Source organism: Caloenas nicobarica, chromosome Z (assembly GCF_036013445.1).
Source record: "Caloenas nicobarica isolate bCalNic1 chromosome Z, bCalNic1.hap1, whole genome shotgun sequence".
Lineage (NCBI taxonomy): Eukaryota > Metazoa > Chordata > Aves > Columbiformes > Columbidae > Caloenas > Caloenas nicobarica.
The window spans coordinates 62,066,162-62,093,108 of NC_088284.1; the positions used below are offsets into that span (position 1 = coordinate 62,066,162).

Genomic DNA, 26,947 nt, shown 5'->3' on the forward strand with positions numbered 1-26,947 from the left:
TTTATGGATGTCCTGTATATGATATTTTGAAATTCCTCTTGGAACTACAGACACTGTCTGCCTCCACAAAAACGAGCAGCAAATTTATTTCCTTTTAATCAATCCACTACTAACTTCCTCAAATACCATAGTTCTATCCCTATGGGGTGCGTGGATACCCGTTCAGCTTTCAGTTTATCCTCTACCCTCACAATTTTGCAGACCTCTGCAATAATCCCTACACCTGCCTCTGCCATCTCTTCTTGAGAACTGAGGAGTCTTGGCCTTTCCAGCCTCTTCTGACAAGGCAGCTGTTCCATCCTCTGGACCATTTTAGCTGCTATCGTCTGCATCTTACCTAGCTCAGTTGTATCTTCTTGAGATATGTACATCAGACTGTATTCTAGTATGCAAGATGTGGTTCCACTAAGGTTTATACCATATCGAATAATCTCCTCCTTTCCTTTATTTCCTCAGGTAGAATTATTCATAGATTTAAAAGCAGTTCTGTTCTTTACATTAAAAAAAAAAAGACAAATGGATTGTCCTTCTCACTTTTGCTCTGAGTCTTGCATAGATATAAATATGCATATATAAAAAATGCATCAAATCCTAACCTGAGAATATTCAGATATATAGTAGCAAACTACCATTTAAGCAGTCTGTTCCAATAGTCACAATGTTATTGTCCAGAATTAGTACTAGATGATTTTAAATTCTCCTCAATCTTATTAAGCAAAATTCTCTATTGCTGTATCTGTCTTTTCTACAACAATATATGAACACACCAGCTGAAATAAGTCTTTAGTAATCTTTTTAACAAAAAATGTTAAGTTATTACCAAAGATGATAAAGCATTTTAAGTTCTTCTCTTCCCTGCACTTTCTCCAGTTTATCAATACACTTTTTAGAATGAGAAACCAGGACCAGATTTGCACTGCATTTTTTGCCTCACTAGGCCCATATATGTCGAGTTACTTTGCCCTTCTACTCACGTTCATTCTACCTGTGCTCTTCAAACAAAAGATAATGTTAGACCGTACCACCTTGACTTAACACAAATGACTTTTTCACAAAAAAAAAAAGATTAGTTTATTTTCAAAATCATTACATTTAAAGATACTACTTTCTATTCTGGATCATATTTTTCATTTCAGCTGTTTGGCCTTCCATTTGTTGCGGCTAAAATGTGTGCTGTTTCACTAGAACAGGAGACCAATGACTATTTCTCTCTCCAATCCAGACATCATGTGCCAATGTTCTCAACAGTTATTTTCTAGAGTTTTCTAAAGCATATGCAAAATTCTTGGAGGAAAAAAGTGATCCAGGTGGAACTCTCCTGGAAATGCCCATATATAATTAACCCTCACTGCCAAAATAAATTCAGTACCACTTTCCCTTGTTGTTTCTTCTTCCTTCTTCACATTTGCATGTGCCAAAACCCAAATCAACAGCAGTGGAGCCTCCCTTCCATCCATATGCTGCTGCTGAAGTGGAAAGCACAGAGAGGTTGAAAAATACATAGTAATTTGAAAATTAGCTTCTTAAGCAAAAACTAGAACAAAAATTCTACTCAGTTAAGTTTCACAGATGCATTTAGTTGAAGAACAGTTATCTCAAAAGAATAAATTTTAAACTTCTATTGAACTATCTTCCTGAACAACAGCCTTACTGGTAAAAGGCTCTCAAAATCTCTTTTCAGCAAGGAACTTAAGAATGCAGTATGTCTTGTAAAATTCTGCACAGCAAGACCATGTCTGAAGTGCTGTTTACAGTCATGCCCCAGATCTTCTTGTAAACTGAAATGATCATTTGCCACATATTTGCATTCATGTTGTATGAGTAATTTCAAGTTTGAATTCTCTTCTATCAATATATGCTCTTCAATTATACAACATAAACTCTTTATTCATCAGCTGATATTATAAATCTGCACTCATTTTTCTCATAGCATGCACATTACAGTCTTGTATAATAGTGAAAGCCACAGTAACAATTTATACACAACTTTATATTTGAACGTTTTATAGCAATTTAACATCAAGATGTAACTTCATTCTTTACATTGCTACCTTTAGAAGTAGGAAGCAGTCAGATTATTTAGTTTATACCAAAAAAATCATTAAAAATGTGTATATTCTCCAAACTTTGAAAGGATTAAATAAAAAATTATTTGCCTATTTTGAATAAATACAGCTCAAGCAGACATTACTTAAGAAGAAGATCCTATACAGTAATTTGGTGGGAAGGTGGCTTTCTGAAAGATAGGGTGGAAACAAAAATGAATGGTGATCTTCCTATATATTTTCAGATTTTTATAATTTGCTAAAGCTGTTATCAGAAATTCACAGCTGAAACAGATGCTGCTACTCAGGATTTTATCTCTGAGCCTCTGAGGGTTAAACCTCAGATGAGTGAAAATGTTGTAAACCACCACAGCACTTGCTGTGCTGTGTGAATATAACCTAAAAAAATCGAAAATGTCTATACCGCTGTCTCTCTTTTCTTTCTCCCTAAGAATTGCTCCTATATTAAGAACAATGTTAAGTACTTCTAGTAAACTTTTAAAGTATGTAGACATCTTCTTGAGCAATCTAGCAAACACCGACACATTGGAATTCCCTGCAACTTCTGACAAGAGAATATTAATAACCCACATTCCCTTATCTGCCAGTGGTCATTACTGATGCTGCAGGGAATTGCACACAGTGTGATAGTTACTCATACTGAAGTTTCCCCAGAAACACTTTCTGTTAACAGTTGACATTAATCTAAATAACGTGGGTTTTTTTCAGCTCTGTTGTGTCATTAAAATACAGCTCCCTTATCTAGATTTCTTGGTGTCTGGAAAGACTGGAGAGCCTAGATTTCCTGACTCTGGTTTTACATACACTCCAGAAAATCCAAAAGATGTAGGGCTTTCATACCTGGGGAGACTTCAGTGCATCACAGGCAATGATGCCATGGCTTAAAGGCTTCTCAGAACTCCAGAGCTTCAGACTCAGCTCTGTTCAGTGCTCTGCTTTTGGGAGGTAGGGGTCTGCAACTACTTAAATTAACAGCAGTTGTAAAACAGACACTAAACCAATCTTCAAAGTTGCAAAGCTAATCTTACAGAATGTTCAGGAGAACCATTCTGCAGTTGGTCATCAGTTTGTTCTGTAGTTCAAAGCCCTGGTAAACTGTATTTAATTCTGAATCTACAACTTACAGAATACATACAAATCCTTCGCTCATATTAAATTTTGAAATATTTTGTTATGTACAGCTTTAGAGATAATTCAAACACCTTCTTAAAAATTATGTGAATTGGGAAACTATATTCCTCAAGCAGCTCTCAATTTTGCTGTTAATACTTGATAATGTAAAGGAAGTTAAACAAACATGGTGGTAATTATGGCTGCTCTTGGAATTAAATTATTCAAATTTTCTTTAATGTAAGGACGTGAAAAATAAGAGTTGGATAAATCCTGTTTTATGTAAACATTCATATTATCTGTAATTTCTGTTACTAAGTCAGTAGGTTCGGAATGATCACATAATGTTTTCATTTCCCTTGACTCTCCATCTCATCTATCACATATATTCCAAAGCCTTCGCTTTGCTGCATAGCAAAATTCATACATCTAGAATGGTTTGGTATAGCTAGCTGTCCCACTTTTCTCTAAGACTAAAACTTCTGAGAACTGATGGGTGATTTACTTGACGTATTTTAATATAACATTTAACAAGTGCAATATAAAATTTATCTTGCAATACTATATATCAATTTTCATAAAATCAACTGGAAAATGTCCTAGGGTTGAACTGTAGAGAGCATATAAAAATTCCTGAAACAGGAATTTTCAGTAAAGGCAGTCCATATGTAAACTCTCTTGCAAAAATCACCATTATTAAAAGAAATAGCAATGTAAACAAAGGTCTGTATCTACACTAGATGGATGCTATCAGTACTAAGACATAAAGACAGATGAAACTGAAAAAATTATCAATAAAGAACAGAAAGATTTTACCTTTGGATTTTACAGTTCTTTCTACTGCCCATGATTAAAACAATTATTGAAAAAATCTCTTTAAAGATGTCCTAATTTAACTTTAAATCTAACATGACAGAATTTTAGTCCTAGTTACCAAAGAAAATAATTTCCATGTTGGGCTTACCTGCATATAGTGTTTATGGAGCTATTCTGGAAAAGGCTTGGTTTTGGTTTTTCTGTGTGTATGTGTAAACTCTGTATGTCCATTTGCAACACTTAGCATAAGATAATTACTTTTTGTAAGACAATTACTTCAGAAGAACTATTTAGATCAGTTCAGTGTTGTAGACAAGTACTTAGAAACAAAAATTTCATTGCAGACCGCATGAAATGTGCTTCAGCCTTTCAAAGAACACTAAAAAAAATAAAGGGGAAGAATGGTATTAACAGGGAAAAAAAACCAGGTGTTCTTCATAAAGCAAAATGAAGGAAACAAATGGAACAAGAAAAAAAAAAAGACGGAAAATAGCCTCCTTGTGTTTGATTTCAGCAATACTATGCTACTGTCTCCAGATCCTATTTAAACAAGAATTTGTCTCAATCACCCCGCCATTTGTTAAAAGTAATTGCTGCCCTGTTAGCACTAATGTTTAGCCCTTCCTGATCCTGGTCAAGAGAAGATTGTGAAGACTTTTCTATTATACATTGTGACGCTAACTGACACAAGTGCATCAGGAGTCAGAAAGTGAACTAAGTATTATTCACATTTCAAACAATTGGCAATGGAAGTAATATACAATAAATGTATTGTTTATGGTTAGTATTTTTGTTTGCCTCTTTGCAGTCAGCTGCAACCACTTCTACTGAATGAAGAAAGAATTGTGGCTTCTCAGCATCTTAAAAGAAGCACCAAAAGAAAAGTGGCAGAGCAGAAGCTAAGTAACCATGAATGAAGGAAAATAATTACACAAATAAAATGACTGGAATGCAGCAGAGAATTTGAAAGTGCTAGTGACCAGGCCTTTCTCAGAGTGGAGAAGGAAAAGGATGTGTGCTATGAGAATTGACTTGATTAATAAAAAACAGGATGAAGAATATATGCAGAAAATTCTTTCAATCTTTTAATAAAAAATAAACTCTTGAGTTTAAAAAACTTTGAAAGACCAGGAACGACCATTTTAAAAGCATTTTATATTTTATATATTTTTTGACCTCAGTGATTAACTTGACACCTCATCATTACAGAGGTCAGAGAGATAATAGTATACCATATTCTGTAGATTGAAAGGAAATCAGTTATGTAAGAGTCTCTGAAACATATACGCTTCTTGTTATCAAACAGATGAACCTGCAGAAAGCTTCAAGGTAGTTACTACTCTGCCAGTTCATTTAGAAAACATGTAAAACCCAGTAATTTTCTTATTACAAGCATTGTGATATTACTAGTTTCTCACTAGATGTAGACAAGTTTTGCCTTTACACCACAGGTATCAAACATCCGGCCCACAGGCCAAATCCAGCCCTCCACCTTGTTTTATCCTGCCCGACAATTTGTTCCTACCCAACAGCAGAGCCGAGCTCCTTGTCCCCAGGCTCCTGCCAGCGCGCTGGTCACCTGTGCAGCATGTGTGACACGGGTTGTGCTGCAGGAGCAGGAGAATGGTGGGAGCTGCGGCCGCAGCTGCAGGAGAGCAGCGAGCCGGTGTAAGAAGAGTAATAGGGGAGACTGATGGGGGACACTAGTAACTGCCTTAGGGTGTTGAAAGACAAGACAAACAAGAACTATGGGGCAGAGAGGGGGGCTTTTAATTTTTTCATAAATAGCCAGATACATGATCTTTAGCAATTACATGTTATTTTTAAAAAGTACCTGTAAAAGGATACTTTGTAATTAGCAGCCAGGGTCCCACTCATGAATTCTACATTGTTTTCCATGGATAGGGCCAGCTCTGCGGTCCAGCAGAGGTGGCCAAACTTGTGCAATGGCATGCTAATGTTGTTTAATAATATGTCATTTAATAACAGGACGGCTCTGGGGCATAAGAAGTAGTTAGACATAGTCCTGCAGTTCCGGCCACTTGCCAAAGTTCATGTATCTGGCTAATTTATCAAATGAAATGTGACTGCCCAGTTGGGAATACCCCTTTAAGGGCGGATGGCTTGAGCAGATGGGGTAAGAAGCAAAGTGTCTGCTGGGATTTGTAAGGGTGAAATAAAGCGAATGTCTCTACTTGGGGGGAGGGAGGATGGTGGAATAAAGAGAATGCTCCTCATGGGGGGTGATAAAAGGAGAATATCAGTAGGCATGTCCACCCTCAAAGGAACATTCTCTTTTTTCCACCATGGAAGAATGAGGAGAATGTTCACGCTGTGGAAGAGCATTAAGAATAATGTTGTTGTCCAAGGAATAGGTGATGGGGTAATAAGGAGAATGTTACTGGGATAGATGGAGGGGGAGAATTGATGGAGAAAGAGTGACTGCTGTTTATCGGGAAGAGGGTTTGAAGGAAGGGTGAGCCTGTGTGAGAGGGCCTGAGTCCTGGTCCTAAAGGACATCTTGGTCTTTTACTTAGGTGGCGCACCATACCATCTTTGGTGGAACAATTTGTGTTATGAGACAGTGTTGGTGATAAAGGAGTACAATGTACATAAATGAGCAGGAAACACAAGGCCTGTGGGCTGAATCTTAAAATTACATTCGGCCCTTTGAAGACAAACACGAGGCGGATGTGGCCCCCGGTGAAAATGAGTTTGACACCCCTGCTTTACACTGTTGCTATCTATTAATACGCCACTGAGAACAAGACAGCCAATGATAAACACTGTGAACTAGCAGATTGTCCTACAAACAAGAAGGCTAAACGAACATTTTATTTCCTCAGCAAGTTCTGAAACTTCTTCTTCCAGTGTGCATAGAAACTACAAATGCCAAACACAAATGGAAGCAACTAATAAAAAATCATATTCCTCGAGATTTTTCGCTTTTTATACTTAAAAGTAACACTTCATTTTACTGACAATAAAAGGTAAAAAGCAAAGGTAGTTTTGCCGCCTTTCAGTTATGCTTACTTTGCTCAGTCAAAGCTTAGCTTCTGGTTTAACTGTAACAATCAGATCTTGGTTGCACACAAGGAGTGCACACTTCCCAGGTGAACTCGTCCAGTCCACTAGGGAAGGGTTTTTTGGTACTTCTATCCTTTATCCCTTTGAGATGTGGCCACGGGAAAGTTTATCAGCCTGTGCCAAGACATGCCAGAGTTTGGGGTCCTTTAGAATGATGGAGAGAAACAAAGATGACTCATTCCCTCCCTCAGCAGTGTATGTAAACAGAAAAGAAGTACTAAGGACTACCATTGGGAATCTCTTCGAAAGCATGAAGCAGGCTTCCTACTCAGCGATTTCACAGTGAGATCGGAAGAGTATGAGCTGCTTATCCATTTGCAATTAACTCTAGAAAGAATACAAAGCAGTGTCAGTGTCAGGATATATCTTCTCTTCTGTAGTACCTTGGTGCTAGCAACAGAAAAATGATGAAGATGAATTTAAAAAAAAAAAAAAAAAAAGGAAGAAAAAGAAGGAAGGGGTGAGATTTCCATGGTGATAGAGGAAAGAGAGACAAAAACTTTGTCCCCTTTGTCTCACCCTCTCCCCACCAAAAGGAAAGAACATAGTCCTGCCAGCTGTTTGGGAAGAAGTTCAACAAGAGCCCTGGACAACAGTAGGGTCTGGGACCATTTTACAAAATGCTATACAAACAGGAGCAGTATCTGTAAGAGTGGAGGGCAGAGCAACTCCAGCATAGCAGAAACTTTTCAAGTCCTCAGGAAATCTAGGAGAAGAGCTGATCACACAAGAAGACAAATCTTTCTGTCTGCACAAAGAATCACTGATCCTGTCCTGTCTCTCACCCAGCCCATGAAACACCTGTGAAAACTCAACATATCTTCCAAATAAACAAAGCATAGTGCACAAGGGTAAAATGTTACAGTGATACTCAAAGACCTCCTCTTTTAGATCGGTAAAACAGAAAAACATTAATTTACAACTCACAGCATTAATGTAATATTATATAGAGCCATATAAACACACATATGGCACACAATTTAATTCATACCTTATAATGTATATTGATTAGTTGACAATCATCGTCTCTTTAATCTCATATGTTAAGAGACAGACTAATATGCTGTATGGTTTTCTGCACTATGTTGTAAAGGGAATGAAATAATCAAATTTCACTAGAATACAGGAGACATTGCATTGACATTTAGCTATTACGAGACTTTCTGATTTGTGTTAGGTGTATCCCAACCTTTTAGTTGAAATTTAAAACAAGTGAGTGCAAGTGAACAAAATCTTGCATTACTCTCTCTTTTCAAATTCAGTTCTCTATATAATTCCTTGGAAAGAAAAGGAATGCAGGGAAGGATGTACGAAGCTGAAAAAACAGTTTCAACTTTAAAGTTCACCTTGTAAAAAAGGATTACGTTAATTTATATGAATTGGGGGGGAAAAAAAGGCAAAAAATAAAGGTAATATCAAAAGAGAAGCCTTTTCCCATAAAATAAGAGCTAGCCAGATTAGATATAAGGCTGACTATTTAAAGTGACCATTTCATATTCATCTGGTACACATAAGAGTTCAGTCACCTTCTGCATTTCACAGTACCACTACCCGCATGGCAAAAACTCTTTAACAACAAAACAACAGGCAAGAACAACAGAAACAGAGCTTTCAAAATTCTAAGCAAGTCAACAGTATGTTGAAATGATCAGGTGAGAAACTGCACTTCTGTTCTTAGAAAGTGATACTGTCCAACTCAAGTCTCTCCTTAAGAAAATACAAAGCAAGTAAAACCAGAGAAACCTAGTCTGTAACTTCTTAGGATAACTGCCTGCTTATTTTACGCTCTGGAATGCCTTAACAGAGACTCTGACCTAAAACCTCAGCTAGTACATAGCACAAATTAGTCTTGCTTAAAGTGTTGCTATTTCTTTTAAAGCAAAAAAAAATAGTTAATTAAGTTATTATTCTATAATACTACTAGAATTTTAGAACTAAAGTATTTCTCAACTTCTTCTTAGTTGAATGTTTCTAATCTTCTAACTTTTTCTTAATGTTTGTGATTTTTTGGGGTACTTTTAAATTGTTGTTTTCTTTCTCCTATTGGCTAATAATAACAAGATGCAATAGATACTAAGTAATAACCATAGATGACATTGCAACATTATAAATCCCTCCAAGAAGATTACCTAGTGTATCTTTGGCTACACTCTCTTATTGTAACTCTGCCCGATATTACCTAAGACAAATATACAAAATCATAAAGGAATGGTTTATGTGAGTTCCTCCAGCACAAAACTCATTGACTTGTGTATTTGTGAAAGACAGCCAGCAGTATTTAGGGTGGGGTGTTTTCAACTCTCATTAACAGCACTTTCGACATATTATCTACTAATCTAACCATAGGAAAATGTTAATGATCATGTAATACAACATGGTCTAAAAGCAATGAGGGAAAAAAAAAGTTTATGTTAAGACTGCATCTTGTCATCCACACTGCTTCACTCAGAAAAATTCCCACAAAAAGATCTTTGTACATCTTACAACTGTATTCTACATGTGACACTCCATAGATTCTAGCAACACCACGAAGTCCTCCTAGTCCTAGCCAGCAAAGGCTAATAGCTGACTTATATTTCATTTCATGTTATTTAAAATTAAAAGAAAAAAAGAATCATAAGCTGCATGCAGCAGTTTTGGAAAAATTAATCTGAAAACTCCCTTAAAACTGTACTGGGACACCAGCCGATTTTGAAGTAAATTCCATGCTAATCTTCAAACAAACTATCCTACTTCCCCACAGAGAAGAATGATGAAAGAAGGACCTTTCTGTTTATTGTAACATGATTACAGAAACTATACCTTTCTCTCATGAGTACAGGACTAACAAAGGATTTTCTGGGTCTGACTACCTTTTTACAAATTCACACCTGACTGGGATTACCAAAACCAAAAAATCATTCACTACTCGCCCACAGAAGGTTGGACATTCCATTATCTGAAGCAGAACAAGTATACCAGATTCTAAAAATCTGTGTTTGCCAAGCATATTTACTTTTAAAATAGGTGATATACTACAACTGAAGAAACACTCAACATATGGGCCCACTTCCCAATTAATTATTTGCTGGCTGAAGTGTTAAAATGTCCTTGGCTTCACCGTAAACACAATCATCCCAGCTGGTCATTATCTACCTGGAAAGGGGCCAAAGAATCTCAGCTGTCAGTACTTGAGAAACATGTATGTTTTGTCCTTTTTTTTTTCTTTTCAATTTATTTCACTTTCACAGAGCCACAGTTAAAAGAAGGAAGTCTTATACACATGGAAGTGGAAAGATTTTGTATCTCTTTTATTGTTGTAATTTAGTACACATAGAGTGCAGGTGATAAGTAGAGTGACAAGGAACTCTTCAGCATGTGTTTAATGAGAACTGATTTATCCAGCCTCACTGACACTGTTTTTTATTCTTGTATGTTCCTACTTAATTCAACTGCTCCTTTGTTTTACACAGGCGTGTGAAAAAATACAAAAGTCTTCAAAAGTCAGAGTTATTGATTGGTGATATATCTGCACAGAGTCAGGAAGACTCAGTAGGAAAATATAGTTCAGTTAAGTGAATGTTAACCGTCAGCTTGTAGCAGACCTGCAGGTCAACAGGTGGAAAGCAAATGGCTTTTCTCATTTGCACATTACTTCTTCAGGAAGCCACAGGACAGCTGGGAGAAGGAACACATGTAAACAAGGCAGACCTAATGATTTCCTAAGTAAAAAGAAGATACCATCTTCCCATTAATAGGTAAACTAATTGAATGAAATCCAACAGTTTCTCCTCAGTACAAGTAAACATAGGTGCCTTTCCTCACTGAAATGTCACACATTTAGGCCAGCCACTAAGTCTTCAATTTTGCTTGATTTGTTTGGATACTGTACTCTGCAACAGCTGTCAGAAATAATACCTTAGAACAGCTGTTGTGGCAGTTAAAAGAGCCTGGAATTTTTAATTGGACTGAACATTAATTGGGAGTTGGTGCCTTTAAAAAAAATAAGAAATAAATATTCAAAGAATGACAGATGTCTTTAAGGGATTTGACCAATATCTGGTAAGCAAGGTTGGTCTTTGACTGCGTAACTTTGTGGCAACAGTCTCCACCATCTGAACAGGAACCATTAATAGCTTAAGAAAAAGGGCACTTAGAAGAAAAATGGTAAGGAAGTTGCATAAGTAATTCTTTTCAAATAGTAGCTGTGATCTAGAGAGGACCTTGCAGTGTTTTAAGAATTATTCAAAAGGAGACTCATTCTGAGACCCTTAGTAACCACCAGCTGAAAACAAAACTGTTCATCATGGCCAAGACCTAAGCACAAATGAATAATAAGCTTACTTTCAGCATCAGCATAGAGCAGCAAGCACAGGAGCACCACCATTGGCCTGACTACGTGCATCATCCAACAGCTTGGCACCAGCATGTTTTGGCAGCGTTGTTCTCACTGGCTTAGAAGCCACTGCGAGTCTGTCCGGTCTGAAATTTCAGAGGAAGTATTTTCAGAGCCTGTGGAACAGATAAGAAGAGGAGAAAAATACACTTAGCAAGAACAGCGCAGAGATTTTATGTTGTTCTTTTTTTTTTTTCCTAAGCATTCACAATTTGAGGCAAAACAATTTTAAAACACAAAAGGGAAAGAAAAGGAAACATGATTCATTTCAGGCTACTGACATATACCAGAAGATTCAAGGTATGGTATATGTTAGAACTGTTCCAACGTATTCCTCAGTACACCTTTTCTACCATAACGAAGCATCTGTCACACCATGGATCTTTTGTTGTATTCACCAGCATCTTCTGAATCACGAGAACTGTCATTTTTAATGAAGTATAACACATCAGTGGAATACTCATGTTTCAACAAGGGAATCAAAGCAGATTCAATATCCAGAACAAAAAGTCTACTTGCAAGCAACATACTGGGAGCTGATGCCCTGGCATCTATTAAGAATAACACAGCAAAATCTGCTTCATTACGTGTTCTTAAAGATAGACATCAAATCCTAGCATATTGCACAGTTCGACAGCACTCAAAGGTTAAAATTCCTGTTGTGATTTCCTGTACATATCTGAATCATGCTTAACCAAAAAAAAACCCCACCAAAATCAAACACCACCAGAAATCCAGCACTGAATAAAGGGTTGAGATTCCAATTCAATCCACCTCATTTATTATGATGTGTAATCGAATATGATACACTGGGAGCTCTAAAGCTCAGGTACCCAATTTAAAAAAGCAGTGTCTCATTCTTGTCCAAATTTACCACAACTGAGCAATAACAGAAATTAAGGAATATAAAAATATTTTTCCTTCTCACGGGAAATACAAGAGATATCCCAAAATAGCCTGACATCACTAAAAGAACACTGAAATGTAATTTTGCTTTTCGAAGGATTTGCAACATATGAACTTTGGCAAGTTTGATATTGTTCTTTTCAGAACCACACATGAGCGGTTTCCATGCAGTGAAGATAAAAACCAAAAGGGCAGAGAAAAAAAATATACTAATTACCATGCCACTAGACAGATCTTACAGATTTGTGGGTGGTTTAGAGAGCCCATTTTACAGTATAGTGCAATGTTCAAAGAATCCGCTCAAGGTAGAAAAGACATGAGCAGCTGTTAGAAATCTATGGCTGTTATGCACCTCTTTTGTAAAACTATCTTTTAAATCAGCTAATGCCATCAAAAAATACAAACCTAAGAAATCTGCATAGGAAAAGTGCTAAAGGCATGACTCTCTCCTTTCATCACTACCATCTTTACGCCAGCATTTCAAATGCCAGCAAAGTCCATGAGACATCAGTCCTGTCGGACTCAATTGTGTCTGTGCAATCAGAGCCAACTGCTACACAATGATTCCAATGCAATCACAAAGATGGACATGTATGAAATGTACTTTCAAGGAAGATGTGGTTTTGATTTTCCTTCTTCTAGACTGCAGGGGTTACAAGGGAGCCCTGAGCTATCTCCAAAGGCAGATCACTTGTGGACAAAACTTTCTCTTTTTATTGGCATGCAAACAGACTAGCTGACGTGTGAAGGTGAATGTCAGAAATGTGATGGGTACTAAGATTTGTGTCTGAACCATAAACTGCTCCCTTTAGCAGGGGACGAAGTCAAGAGGAAACAACACTGAAAAATAATCAGGGAAGCAAAGGAGAGGAAAAGAAAAAAAGGTGACCACAAAGGTACTTGTTTTATACAACTGTTTTTTAGCAGGGCACTGGAGATTATTTTCACACATTGCAAACACTCCCACCAAAATACTGAATGTGGTACCTAACACAAAAAAAATATTATCTGCTTGGGAAAAAAAAAAAAAAGGAGAATTTAAAAATCTCATGATCCTGACATGTGAATACATATTTATCCTCTACAAGCTCTCTGCAAATGAACAGGTGGATCACAAAACTTGGCAAAGAGAAGGTTGAGAAGAAAAAGGAGAGGGTTCAGGGTTTTTTTTATATATTAGTAATCTCATTCCATTCTCTCACTCTAAACGTGTATATAAGCATTTACAAATACTGCACTCATTGTCTCTGCTTTGAAGGTGATATTCATTATCACTCAGATGATAAAAACAAAACCAAAGCCCTCAGTACTAGAAGTCAGCTATGGAGTCCTAAGCAGGGGAAGAGAGAAAATAAATACATAGATAATTTCTAGTATTTTAGTAAACCAAAGCACTTGAATAAAGATGGTGGGTGGGGTTTTTTTCTTTCGAATGAATTGAAGACATATTGTTAGTGGAGGCATGCAGATGATGGGCTGATAACACCAGAGAGAAGAAAGCCCGGAGACAATTGGGTGCTATCAAGGTTCTCCACACAAGTCTGCTTCAGCTGTATCTACAAAAAAGCACAGCTTCAGCCAGAGACCCTGCTACTGACAACAGTACCGAACTTGACCTTAATAATCATCTGGTCTGTAGCTCTATACTTGGCTTATTCATGAAAACTAACATGGAGATGCAACTCCTTACTAAACTTAGTTATCAAACAAGTATTAACTTCCAAATCAAGCAACCTGATAATTCCAAAGTAAAAGGTTCACCTAATGCATTATTGATTCTTAAAGGAAGTAGTTTCTTCCCTTTTCTGTTTCCACCAGACAATGGTTCATTGCCTCCAGAGTGTGGTACCAGAGATAGTGAAAACACAAACAGCATTTGCAGCACCAGGTTATACAAGCCTCCTCCTCAGAGGACCAACATTTGTCTCCCAGAACGAATTCAGAGTGAGGTTCTTAGCAGCTCCTGTTAAAAAATTCACACTGTGTGAGTGCAGAAAGATTGGGCTTCTCCTTGGTAGAAAACTGATCACAATAACTACAGAGAGATCAACAGTTATTAAAGAACCCCTCACTTTGTGAATCTTTAATAAAAGATGTAATTATTTTAGGATAAGTACTGTGTAACTGCTGTATTAAATCATCAAAAATGACTTCTACAACATCTCTAGCAGAGCTACCTATAAATAATTTATTCCACAACAGCTATTTTGGTCTCTTTCTCCAGACAAACAAATTGTTAATTCAAAATTGAAAACCAAAGGGTGGAACTAGGTAATACATCTATCACTAGCACATAGGTAAGTAGGTGGGTAGAACTTCCCTGATTAGTGGTATCTATGAAGAAGATCAGCAAAAGTGGAGATGTCCAGCCCTCCAGAGCGTTCAATGCAGAGATACAAAATAATTCTCCTCAGCTGCGGCATGGCAGATGAGAGCACCTACGTATGGGCACATGCACCAACTATCCTCAAAGAAATCAACTGGGTGAACGAAACAACTGAATATTGAGCTACTTCCCTGTGGTTTGTTTACTTTAGCACCAAAAATAAACTTTTAGGTGCTAACACAGTACTCAGGAGGAGATGGTCCATGCTCTGAGACAGCTAAAGTTATAGAAAATGCTTACCTGGGGCCAAATATTAGACCCCCATCCCCTAAAAAAAAATTGCTTATCTAATTGCTTTTACAAGCCTGTGCATGTAAGTGTTTGATGATCCAACACAGAAATTTATGACAGCAGAGAAGACCTCTCAGAAGAGACTTGAACACAGACAAAAAAGAAGTCATAGCAGATGTAAGAAGCCACATGCGGAGAAGAAAAAATAAAGCAACTTACGAAATTCTAGAATACAGGAATGTGAAGATATGAGAGCTCACTTGTGCTATTACACAAACAGGATTTCTAGTTCAACTTTTCTAAAGTTTGAAATTGTACAGAGATAGAATTTTACTTCACGGCCATCTCTGGTCTGCCATAAGGACTTATAGGAAAACAACCGGATACACCTTATATTTTTTTAAAAAAAACAGTGTTTCTGCACGAATAAGTCCCAGGCAAAAATTGAAACAGAAGACCGTTTACATTATGTTTCTACACTTCATTCATCACATCCTCAATCTTAAATTAAATCCATTCCCTAGCCACAGATTTCTAATACCATACATATGCAAGCGAAGAAATACAAAAAAGAAACTTGAAACATTACTAGAAATAAGTCACAGAGGAAGTGCCAATACTTCATATCTTTGCATATCAACCAAGATCCCTTCCTAAAGAAGAAAATAAAGATTTCATATACAAATCTTGGCTGCAAAAACCTGACTGACAGCTGAATCATTACTAGAAAGAATAGGAAAAAATGCATAAAATTAAGCTCATAAGCTGTTTAATCAAAATAAATTAAAAAACACCTCTTGGTAAAACAATGTCTTTTAACAGGAATTAAATGTATTTCCCAAAGCAATGAAGGCAAGTGTCAGAAGCTCTACCTCTATTTTGCTCTTTTATTGATTAAACATTATAAAAGTTTTCGTAGCTGACTTGTTGGAGAAGTTCCATGTTTCATTCTGGTTTTATTCTTAAAAAAGCCAAATCGTGAACCCATGATTAAGGAAACTTAAGCCAGGTGTGTTGAGTGTTCCAAAGGTTAGTCTTACCAGTCCCTGGATAACGATACACCTTAATGCTCCTCTTATCATTCCTGAATCTCTCTTACAATCATTCCAACACGACAGAGCACCCACCCTGGAACAGCAGATTTCTGATCTCTAGCAGGACTTTGAACTACATCACTGTAAAAGCACTACTGAGTTGCAGTCATAGGTAGAAATTTGCCTATATTAAACAACTTAATATATTCAATCTGATTCTACATTGTAGTTGTGTTTTGGATTTCAGCAAGGATTCTTCTGTCATCATGCAAAACATAAAACGCATTTTCAATAACCAAAGAAAAAATAATTAAAAAACAGATAAATTAGATTAATTTAATGAATAAATTAATTCAATGACAGCAATATACTTTAAAAATTACATCACAGGCTTGTTTTTTCTCATGTAGAAAGTTGTTTAAAAGTTCGTCTTTTTTTTTTACTTACAGAAATACTGATGTTCTTATGCAGTCTAAACCCCCACACAGAAAACCCTGCCTACCCTGGTGTTTATACAGCTTCACTAGCATTCTAAATCATGAACTAAAATACAAATTCATAAGTTGTCATGTATCTCAGTGCTTACAAACTTCTGCCATCTTAGTGACTTCTGCAGATTACTAGAACTTTTCTTATTTGTGGTGAAGAAACAATTCACTAGAGTACTCTATATTCTTAACTCTGTGCCTCCCAAATAATGGATCAAGAAAAAAAGTATTGTGCTGGTAACAACTGAATTGCTGAAATTAAAATAGTCTTGCTAGAGGAGAAAAATATACAATGTTATCTGTCAGCGCATACATTCTTCAGAATATATAGTAAGCATTTAAACCATTTTACAAAGCCACAGATAAAGGGTTAACTGGTCAAATGAAACATCTGACTTCTTGCCTGGAAAACACCAACTCTGCCAATACTCCAATCTTGACTCCTGTCACTCAAGAACCCTGTAAATTATTTAGCTATAGTTACCCTGAAATAGTCCAGCTCTGACTTGGCCCATATGCAAAATCAAAGAAAGCAAACTCTATTCTGACTCTTGTTCAAAACAAAGGCAGGAAGGAGCACCTAAAGAAAAGAAGCTAAAATATATCTTGGCTAATCTGTATTATTATACTCTTTCTCCAACCACAGAAGAGAAGCACGGTGAAATCCACAATAGGGTTTGTAAAATATCTATATTTCTCTATTCAGAAAAGGTAAACACTAGCCTAGAAAACAGTAAATGTAACTTTTATCGACAGAATTCTATCCCGCACTGGTGAGGCTGCATATCAAATACTGTGTTCAATTTTGGGCCCCTCACCACACAAAAGACATTGAGGTGCTGGAGAGAGTGCAGAGGGGGGCAACAAAGCTGGTGAGGGGCCTGGAGCACAAGTCTAATGAGGAGCAGCTGAGGGAACTGGGACTCTTTAGCCTGGAGAAAAGGAGGCTGAGAGGAGACCTTATCACTGTCTACAACTACCTGAATGGTGGTTGTAGCATGGACAATGTCAGTCTCTTCTGCCAAGTAACACGATAGGACGAGAGAAAACAGCATCAAGTAGTTAAGTCACCATCCCTGGAGGCATTTAAAAGATGTGTAGATGTGGCACTTAGGGACATGGTTCAGTGGTCGACTTGGCAGTGTTAGATTTACAGTTAGACTCTATGATCTTAAAGGTCTTTTCCAATCTACATAATTCTATGGTTCTATGATTCCATCAATTACCTCCAAGGTCTGGTTTAAGAACAAACACAATGACTATTTTTATGCAAAAACATTTACAGACTGATTTTTGCCTTTGTCTTTTGTCTCCAAAGAACTAAAAGCAAAAGAGCAAAACACTCGTACTGGGCTATTTGCTGTAGATAGTTTGTTAAAGTCTTCTTTTGTTGCCTGTTGCACTACTTGAATAACACTGGAGCTGTGCAGCTACCACCTTTTAGCATGAGCTAAACTCATGAGCACTAATTCACATATCAAAATGTTCATGAAGCCATTGGACCATATACTACATATTCATCAGACACTCTCAGGAAAAGGGGCTCCGAAACCAGCCCTCAAGCAGATGCTCTCAGCAGTCCTGCAGAAAAGTGGCATTCCTAAGAAGAACTGCTAGACTGCAGAATTCTGGGACCACGGTTAGTGTCAGAGCCAGCATCTTTTAGTGGCTTGCTTCCATTCAGAGCTAGGTATCTGGACAACCTGGCAATGAGAATGATCCTATAGCTCCACTGCTATGCCTATGACATAGGCTTGCTAACATTGCTTCTATCTAAAGAGCCATCTCTCTTTCAAATGAATTTTGCCTCTTCTGTATCTTTTCAGTATGGAAATTGTGAAACATTCAGGTTGGGTCTTGCCTTTAGGATCAGGGGAAGTTGAAGTATACTGGGTACTGCAGATACTGAAATAAAGCTAGAAATATATTTGCAAGTCTGAAGCTAGCAGGTCAAATCTGACTTCAAAATCACAAGGCATCTTTTCTCTATTATATTACTCTGCAATTTCTTTCTTTATGGCTTTTCTTTTTCCTTTTCACTTTATAGTTTTGTTTCGATACTATCCAATATACTTGTTGCTTAATCAGATTGAAGCATGACTGACTGAGACAGTGCATCTGCAGTACACACAGGACAGTAATCCAGCTGCAGCTAGTTTAGCCTGACTGCACTTTATTATAACATTGCTGATGGCAATACAATCATATTAGAGGAAGAGATGGAGAACTGAAATGGTTATTTTTCAAAAGTAGTTGGCATTATAAAATGATTTGATAATAAAGTACAAAAACTTCCTGAAGCAATAAAAGCACTATGCATTTCCCATACTAAGATATGGCATAACAGCACACAGTTGTCCACAGTTCCTCACTTAGAAAAAAGATGAGAACATGAGAACTACAAAATACTTTGTAACACACAATATTTTTTATTACACTCAAAGAAAAAAGTAAAAGTAATGTTATCAACTGTTTTTCAAAGTCAACAAAAGCCTACAGATACTTTACTGTTGGAAGTTTCCTTATTAAGGAAAGCACCACTGTGTACACTTCTAGATACCAAACTAATGCCCTAATGCTGACAAACCAGTTTTGATATCAAATAAAATCATAAAAGCATCAGCAGAGCCAGAAAGCATGGTTTAAAATGTGTTTTTCTTTGCAGACCACGATAAAAACTATAGCTTTATCTGTAATTAGCGGCTTAGAGTGGCCACTACAAGTGGCATTTCTGGTGTTTCATAGAACATTTACACCAACACACTTCAAATGGAAAGTGAGAAACAGAATAGAGACCTCTTATATTTGATTTGGCAAAAGCAAACTGAAAACAACAACAAAAGATTTCCATTGTAAAACCTGTAACTGTTTTAACAACCTAACAATCAGGCATTGTGTAAAGCATTAATCAGGACATATGCAGTTGTTTCTCATTTTTGAGTTTAAAATTTTCTCTGTGCTTTGAAGTGGTGCAGCTTCTATACCTAGAACTTTCATTCACATTGTTTTGTCCATGCAACCTGGCACTCAAATGTCTTAGCTACAAGAATGTGACAATAAGAAGAAATCCCTGTTAGACTTGTGGTTCATTCTCTTACGACCCTGCTATAGACTGCTAGAATAGACTAAAATGCATTATGTATATTCCATATATTCTTCCCTGTCTTTATGTCCTTCTCAGAAAACATTTCACCAAGTACTTTTCAAATCTAAATCCTGTGACAGCTTCCCAAGCACATGCCTTTTGGGGCTGATACTGAAGGGTGATTTTATCCTCTTCCAGGCTAGTCTTAGCAACAAGGTGATACTTTTTAACATAATCGTCAATTGCATATTGACATTGTATAATCTTGAGCTTCTTTTGTAGCCTCTTTTGGTCAGGTTTCAGTACAAAAAGTAAGAATACGTGCTACCCACCAAAGTGAATCCAATTTTCATAAACAGCATGAGAAAGAACACATCTGAAGCATACTGCATATGGCTATGGAAATATTACTGTAATACAGACAGCAATAGCACATCGTGACATGGACAGTGTATGCATGTCCACGACAATATTATACCGGTGATGCCCCGTTTAACAACAATAGTCTTCCTCACAGTATACTGGTGTAGTTCTACCCTGGCTAAAGAACCCACTACATACTAATTGGTATTTATCTCACTAGTTATGAACATGACACAGTTTCTGAAGCAGGCAATCTGTTCTATCTTCCTTCTTGAATTAGCAAGACAAATCAAAGAACAAAATATTACAAAAGATTAAATTGGTGAAATAACCAAACTGCAGGGACCATTGATAGTCTGTCTTCTAAATGAACAGTCAAAAGGTGGAAGAAAGAAGCTGGCCTGAAGATAGGAAACAGAAGGGAGGTTATTATCCTAATCATGTCGATCATCTTTTATAAAAAACACATTTCTGAGAAAACACAAAAGATGGTGTTTTAGAACTCTCTGCCATTCAGAGTCTTTCATAATCTGAGCATCAGAAGGAATAACAAAATACAAATGTAAGACAAAGTAATTAATTTAATGACCAGCAAAGCACAACATCTGCACAGCAAGGAAGTTTAAGAATGTACACACATGCACACATACACATAATCACAAGAATGACAGATTAGCGGAGTTCAATATCAAAAGGTGGATGACACATCTATCTGTCTTTCCTACACATTCCTCATATGCAATGACTTCCTGGACTTCTGCTTTTTCCCTCTGCTTCCTGCTTTTCCGTTTCTAGCTGTAAATAGCAGTCTGTAAACATACTGCTATGACATTCAAACTAAAGAAGGAGTCTAACCTTCAACTACAGATTTCTTTCTGTTTAGCCAGAACTAATGAAATATTAAGAATTCATGCAGGTGGCTATCAAAAAAACATTTTAGAATTCTACCCCGGTGCTTTGTACCACATAACAAAGTACGAAATACCACATGCTGTGATCACAAAAGCCAGTGTCCTGTAAGAAAGTACACCATAACTTTAAGCCTTCACAAAGTCCCATATTTCAAAACTTCCAAAGGCTCAGCTTACATTAATTCTGTCATTAGAACACAAAATAAAACCATTTATAATACTTCGGGAAGAGTGCTGTGTAATTTTATGGAATTCTGTATATTAGCACAATCAGCTTCCATGTTACCACAACACTGCTTCCCACACACAGGCAGAAAATAATTACTGTGCTCCTCCTTCAGAAAAACACCACCAATGTGACAGAGACACCCAAATTCCACATGAAGCACTGTCTCAACAGCCACAATGTTGTGGTTGCCAGTACTTTGAGGAAGCTCCAGTGCTGTGCACTTCACACTATGAAAGAGGGCTGCAAATGGCAGTGGTTACTCAGGACTCAGCCATTCCTGCTGGAGACATTAACACTGTCTCCCAGAGATAAAATCTCAATAGAAAATTTTAGAGGGAGCTGCAAATAATTATACTTTAGAGATGAAGTTCGTGTGGTTTTTCTAAATTTAAAAAAAAAAAAAAAATCTAGAAAGACAATTCCTCCTTTGGCTTCCTTTACTCAGTCTCATTTGTTTTACCTAAGAATCTGCCTAGATGCAGGAAACCTTATTTATTTATTTTTAAATTAATGCATCTGCTTATGTATACTGATGACAAGGTGCCTACTTTTTTTCAATGTATGCTAAGCCTGGAAGATTATCCTGAAGCTCTACATGGAACAGTGATATACACCTTGTGGGAGTTTCATCTTTCACAACAGAAATGCTTGAACAACTAATCATAACCCAGTAAAGTTTCTGCAGCATTTCTATTATAACTGTTATGTCTCTGGACATGTGTGCTGTCCTAGGAGTATTGTTCTGGATTGATTAGCATCTTTATAATGAAATGCTCAATTACAGCTTTGAAATAGGTAATTATAAAAGGAGTGTGTATTTTCCAGTTGGGGATTTTGTTTTGATTTTTTTTAATTAGCGGTGCATGAAAGGCAGCTGTAGAAGTTCTGACTGCACTGTCACCTCTCTGGAAAGCAACTATGCCTGGTTTGTCTCACTGTGCATAAGCTAAATCGAATTTCTAGTTATGACTGGTATGGGAGTTTTATTTTCAACTGTCAGGGTGTGCAGCCAGCTGTAACCAATTTTTCAATATTTTGAAAAGCCTCATTTGAAGTATACAGTTGCAAATGACTTAGGCACCTTCTTGTTAGTCAACAGAAAACTTTTTCAAAAAACACAAACCAACCGTACTTCTTTGGTGTAAAAGGAAAAAAATGTATCAAGAAAGCTACACAATATGGATTTTCTGCATAACTGTTAGCAGCGTATGTAAAAAGAGCAAACAAATTTTGGGGGTATGTCTATGTCTGGGCTAATGTTTCAGACTCTTATGTACATTATTGTGTTTTGAAGACAGCTGCATCACCTTAATGTTGTTAAAACAAATTTCTGCCAAGAAAAGCAACTAATTTTTTCCTGGGGCTTAACAGCAACTGAGGGGGTGGGGAAAGTGCTTTTAATTTCAAGGGTCAGAAGTCAGGAGAAACTATAAATACTACTTTCCCTAGTTCTCTGCATGCTGCAGCATGCCATCAGTTTTAAAAGAAGTTTTCTACTGAAGAAACTTATTCAGCTGTTGAGATGATGTTTTAGTTTGTATTGCTTCCTCATCTCACGTGCTGGAAGATACAAAATTGAAAGGAGAATTACATATTTATTGTATTATTTTAAAATTTTAATAATAAAAACAATAGAATTAAGTAAAAAAAAAGTAAAGATGTATTGCAAGCAGTCTCTAACCCCTTGATATCCAGAACCACTATTCATCAGCCCAAATCCCCGTCATAGAATAGATCCATCACTGCTGCCAGCCACACTATTTTAGAACAGATTTTTAACAAGTATCTCACAATATAATGGGTGTCAGAAAATAAATGAAATTTCAATAGAAACCATTTTTAAAAATCGTGTTTCATATTAAATTTGATAGTAAATTCTAAAAAATTAATCTATAGTTACTGAACACAATTTGCAATTCATGCCATTTGTTTGTGCCCATTACAGATTTGATTCTTCATCTACCATTGCCAACTTCTTTCATAAGCAGAACGCAGATTTTTATAGGCTTTGTTTTCTGTTTCTTTTGATAATCACTTAGTAATACGCCATCATTCACTATAAGAATTTTTTCTGATCTCAGAAAAGAAATACTTAACATACACACTACTGTCAAAACCTGGATTAGTAGTAAGCACAAATAGGTGAACACAGAGAAGCTATTGAAGGAGGACTTTCACACAAAAATGACCTAGCAAGACATTCCCAAATTTGCCGTAGGCCAGGATCTTCACTTGCTGATCTTCATGCTTAGACAAAGCATTTAGGAGTATCTAATGACTTTCTGTATTTCAGAAATAAATCTCTCCCCTTGCTATATCCAATGTCAGTCTTTGCTTTCCCTATGAAAATGAAATAAAAATAAAGCTCAACTCTTAAAAGTAAACACTTAGGAGAAATCTAGGAAAGAATGCTTTGCTCATAGCAGTAAGCACTAACTGCAAACATGAAAGTAGAAATCTGAATACACTAAAATGACAAAGGCGAATTACATTAGTAGAATGGTCTCTTCCAAATGATTTTAACAATGTGAGCATTGAAGTACTGCTAACCACTTACTAAAAACTACCTGTTTCCTTAAAAAAGAACCATCCACCTCAAGACAAGAACAATCACAACTGTGTTCTATCTAGGCAAAATTAAAAATCAAAACTGAGTCTAATTTTGTTGGAAAACTAAGAAGAAAGTGGCCTGAGAAAGCTGCTATCTATCACTCAGGAAAACAAGGTTTAGATTAAAATGTCCTAAGTATTCTTGTATTGTGCCACATAATCACAATGCCACCTTTTGAGATAGTTCATGTAGTTATCACAGAGGATACAGCAATGTCTTTCATGTATGTATTTTTACCATAGTAGCCAATCACTTATAGAAGATAAAAGCTACAAATTTTGTTTTAAGGCAGTATTTGAGGCTGGTAAATAGGTAGTCTTTCTGATTCTCTCCTCCCTCTCTGAAATAGAAATCCTTGCTATCCTCGTAAATATAAAAGGCTTTATTTAGTTTACAGCAAAGGAAAAGTGTAAGACTGATCCCCTCTCCTCACCAAAAAACACCTTGAAGTAGATTCAGTCAATCAGACCCATGCACAATTTAATGTCACTGCTAGTCTTAAATTGGAAGAGTGTAATATCTTGTTCAAAAATGAAAAAGTTCTATCTTGACATTTTCTAATTAAAGTTTTCTCAGTTTTTATTTAGCATGTCCAAAAATGTATTTAAAGTTAGAAAGCCAAAGTAACAATCAAAATCAAACTGAAATAGTCTGTGTGGTGTCAAATGATTTTTCTTCTTAGCTGAAGTCTAAATGGCTTCAACTTCAAGTTTGGCAGAAATAAAATTGCTTCAGAAGTGCTAACGGACTAAAAAATCTGCTACTGACACATAGTTATGGCATAGTTGACCACAAACATTGAGATTACTGGGGAAAGATGATGAAAGCAGGCATATATGTAATATAAAACTTTAGTATGGCAGGACAAGCAGAATGGAACACTTAAAAAAAAATCAAATACATTGTGTCAAATTCAAAACTGAATTGTCGCATTTCCTGATGAAAACGGAATACTTACCCAACACATGAAAACAACAAAATTAATACCTTTCAGGCACATAGAAATAATCTTCATCAGTAGCCTCCAAGTCTTTCAATCAGTTTGTTTGTGCCTTCATTCTATCCAACTTTGACACTTAAAATTAAAAACGTCCTAATTCACTGTGCAACAGACCTTTCTTATTACAGAACATTTTCATGCTATAATCCTAACCACAGATACAGAAGTGTGTCTTACACATTACAGTTCCCCTGTGGAAAAACCTGGAACACACAAACTCACAAGGTTGTTAAGCAAAAAAATATCATTGCTTTCTTCACTCCTCTCAGATCCTGCACCACAGCCAGCTACCAAATCAGAAAACTATTTACCAAAGAGACGTAGCAGACTAGATCATCATTACTTCTTAAACAGAAAGCTATTACAAAGAACTGGAACAGAAGTGATGCTAGAGATAAATCTTCCAGGGACTGGAAAGTGACAATAAAAGCAAAAGTAACATATTTAGCCCCTTCTCCAAGGAAAGCTGGAACACATCATATATGCACAGACTTTTAAAATATTTCCCTGCACTGCTGTCTTAAATATATGGCATATAATGCCCAAGCACAGTGTTCTCAAACTTTCTTGCTTTCTGACAGCTACAGAACAAGTATGTAAATTCTAAAAGAAATTATCAAGACACTGTAGGTGTCCCATTTGCACTTGTTGTACAACGAAATCAACAAAAACCAAGCATGTCACCTCTTATTTCTCTTGAAGAAAACTGCTTAAACCTGATATGTGCATTCCTTGACATGTTCTAGCAATTTGCTACCCTATTTTCTATTCTATGTATAGCATTGTTTGATAAGTGTTTTGACAGAAATTGTTGATTTATTCCTCTGACAAATACCACTAAGACATCTTGATCCTATTCTACTCAGAGAAGATCTAACCATAATGGGTAATTAATTTTGTGTAACTATTTGTAACAGGGACTTGATATTGTCTTAACTTTCACATTCATTTAAACCTAGGTAAACTGCACATGACCAGCTACCACTGTGATTTGGCAATAATTTTAACATCTAGTTTGATTCTTTTTTTTAAAGAAACCATACAACTGAATTTTGTACCTATGCATAACAAGAAGTCCATGTTGATTGGGCATGGCATGATGAATCAGTTATCAGCTGTGAATAAGAGTGTCAGACTTACTCTAGTTGAGTGAAAGTCAGAAATAAGCCCACTGAGTAAAAAGCACTACACTGGTTTCAAACTGTGTTTTACACAAAAAGAAATAAGTCAATAAAGAAAGCAGTAAGACTCAGTGAAAGGCTTTTTTCCTTCTAGTAGAGTATGTTGAGCTAGAAAATAGGGTATAATCTTGGCTTTTCAACCAGGAAACTATACATAGGTCAAGAGAATTTACCCTCTGACCACTGCAAGTTTCTCAGAATTATAGCAAATGGAAGGTTGAGTCAAAACAGGTATTTCTGAATTACCTCGCTAGTTCCAAATCATGAGGCTATACAAGGTCAGCCAAGCAGTTCCAGGATCCCTTGCAGAAATAATGGTAGTAACTCTAATATTATCTTCTGACATTTAAAATAAATAAATAAATAAAATAAAAGGAACATACACACATAAACACTTGCAACAATCAATTCTTAATTAGGCAATAAAAAGTTGAAAGTCCTCAGGAAGATATGAGGTACCTAGACTTTCTAAAAGTTATTACTGCAGCTCACCACCATTTCTCCCTTTTTTAGTTGCATTCCAAACACAGTAACACACATCCTAATACTTCCAAAGCAGTATTTTCTTAATCTTCTATGATGTAGTTTATGTAATTTGTAAAAGAAGAATAATGATCTACAGACCCTGATAATATTGAATATCTGTTTAAGAACAGCTGCATCACTGTATTGCATCCTTCACTAATGCTCCTACTGCTAGCTGCAACCTCAATCAACCCTCATACACCATTCCAGTATTTTATGTCCCAATTTTAAATGTTCTTAAATATTATTTGTCCCTCTCATTCTATATATATGAGAACACACATATACACACATCGCCTGGATTTGGAGGTAAAATCTGAGTATCATTCAAAGTCAATGAAAGCTTTCTTTGACTGCAAAATGGCTGAATTATTTCAGCCACAATCTAACACATCACCTGCTGAAATTTAAGAGCAAGAGTATTCCCATTCATTTAAGCAAAAGTATTGGTGCTATAAAGTTAAATGAGTGTTGAAACATTTTGTTCCCATAGCAGTACTGTAACAGTCTAATCATTGTGAAACTATGGGAATCTTTTGTATA

General features: G+C 36.4%; 1 protein-coding gene across 2 annotated transcripts in view; it reads right to left on the bottom strand.

The window, feature by feature from the left end:
• The window catches only part of PTPRD (protein tyrosine phosphatase receptor type D), a 372,025-nt gene that overhangs the window by 284,678 nt on the left and 60,400 nt on the right, over positions 1 to 26,947 (bottom strand). For both annotated transcript variants that reach the window (XM_065657714.1, XM_065657713.1), the window contains exon 2: positions 11,403 to 11,570. In XM_065657714.1, the coding sequence (XP_065513786.1) occupies positions 11,403 to 11,487 (85 nt within the window). In that variant the 5' untranslated portion in view covers positions 11,488 to 11,570. The remainder of the gene's footprint in view (positions 1 to 11,402; positions 11,571 to 26,947) is intronic.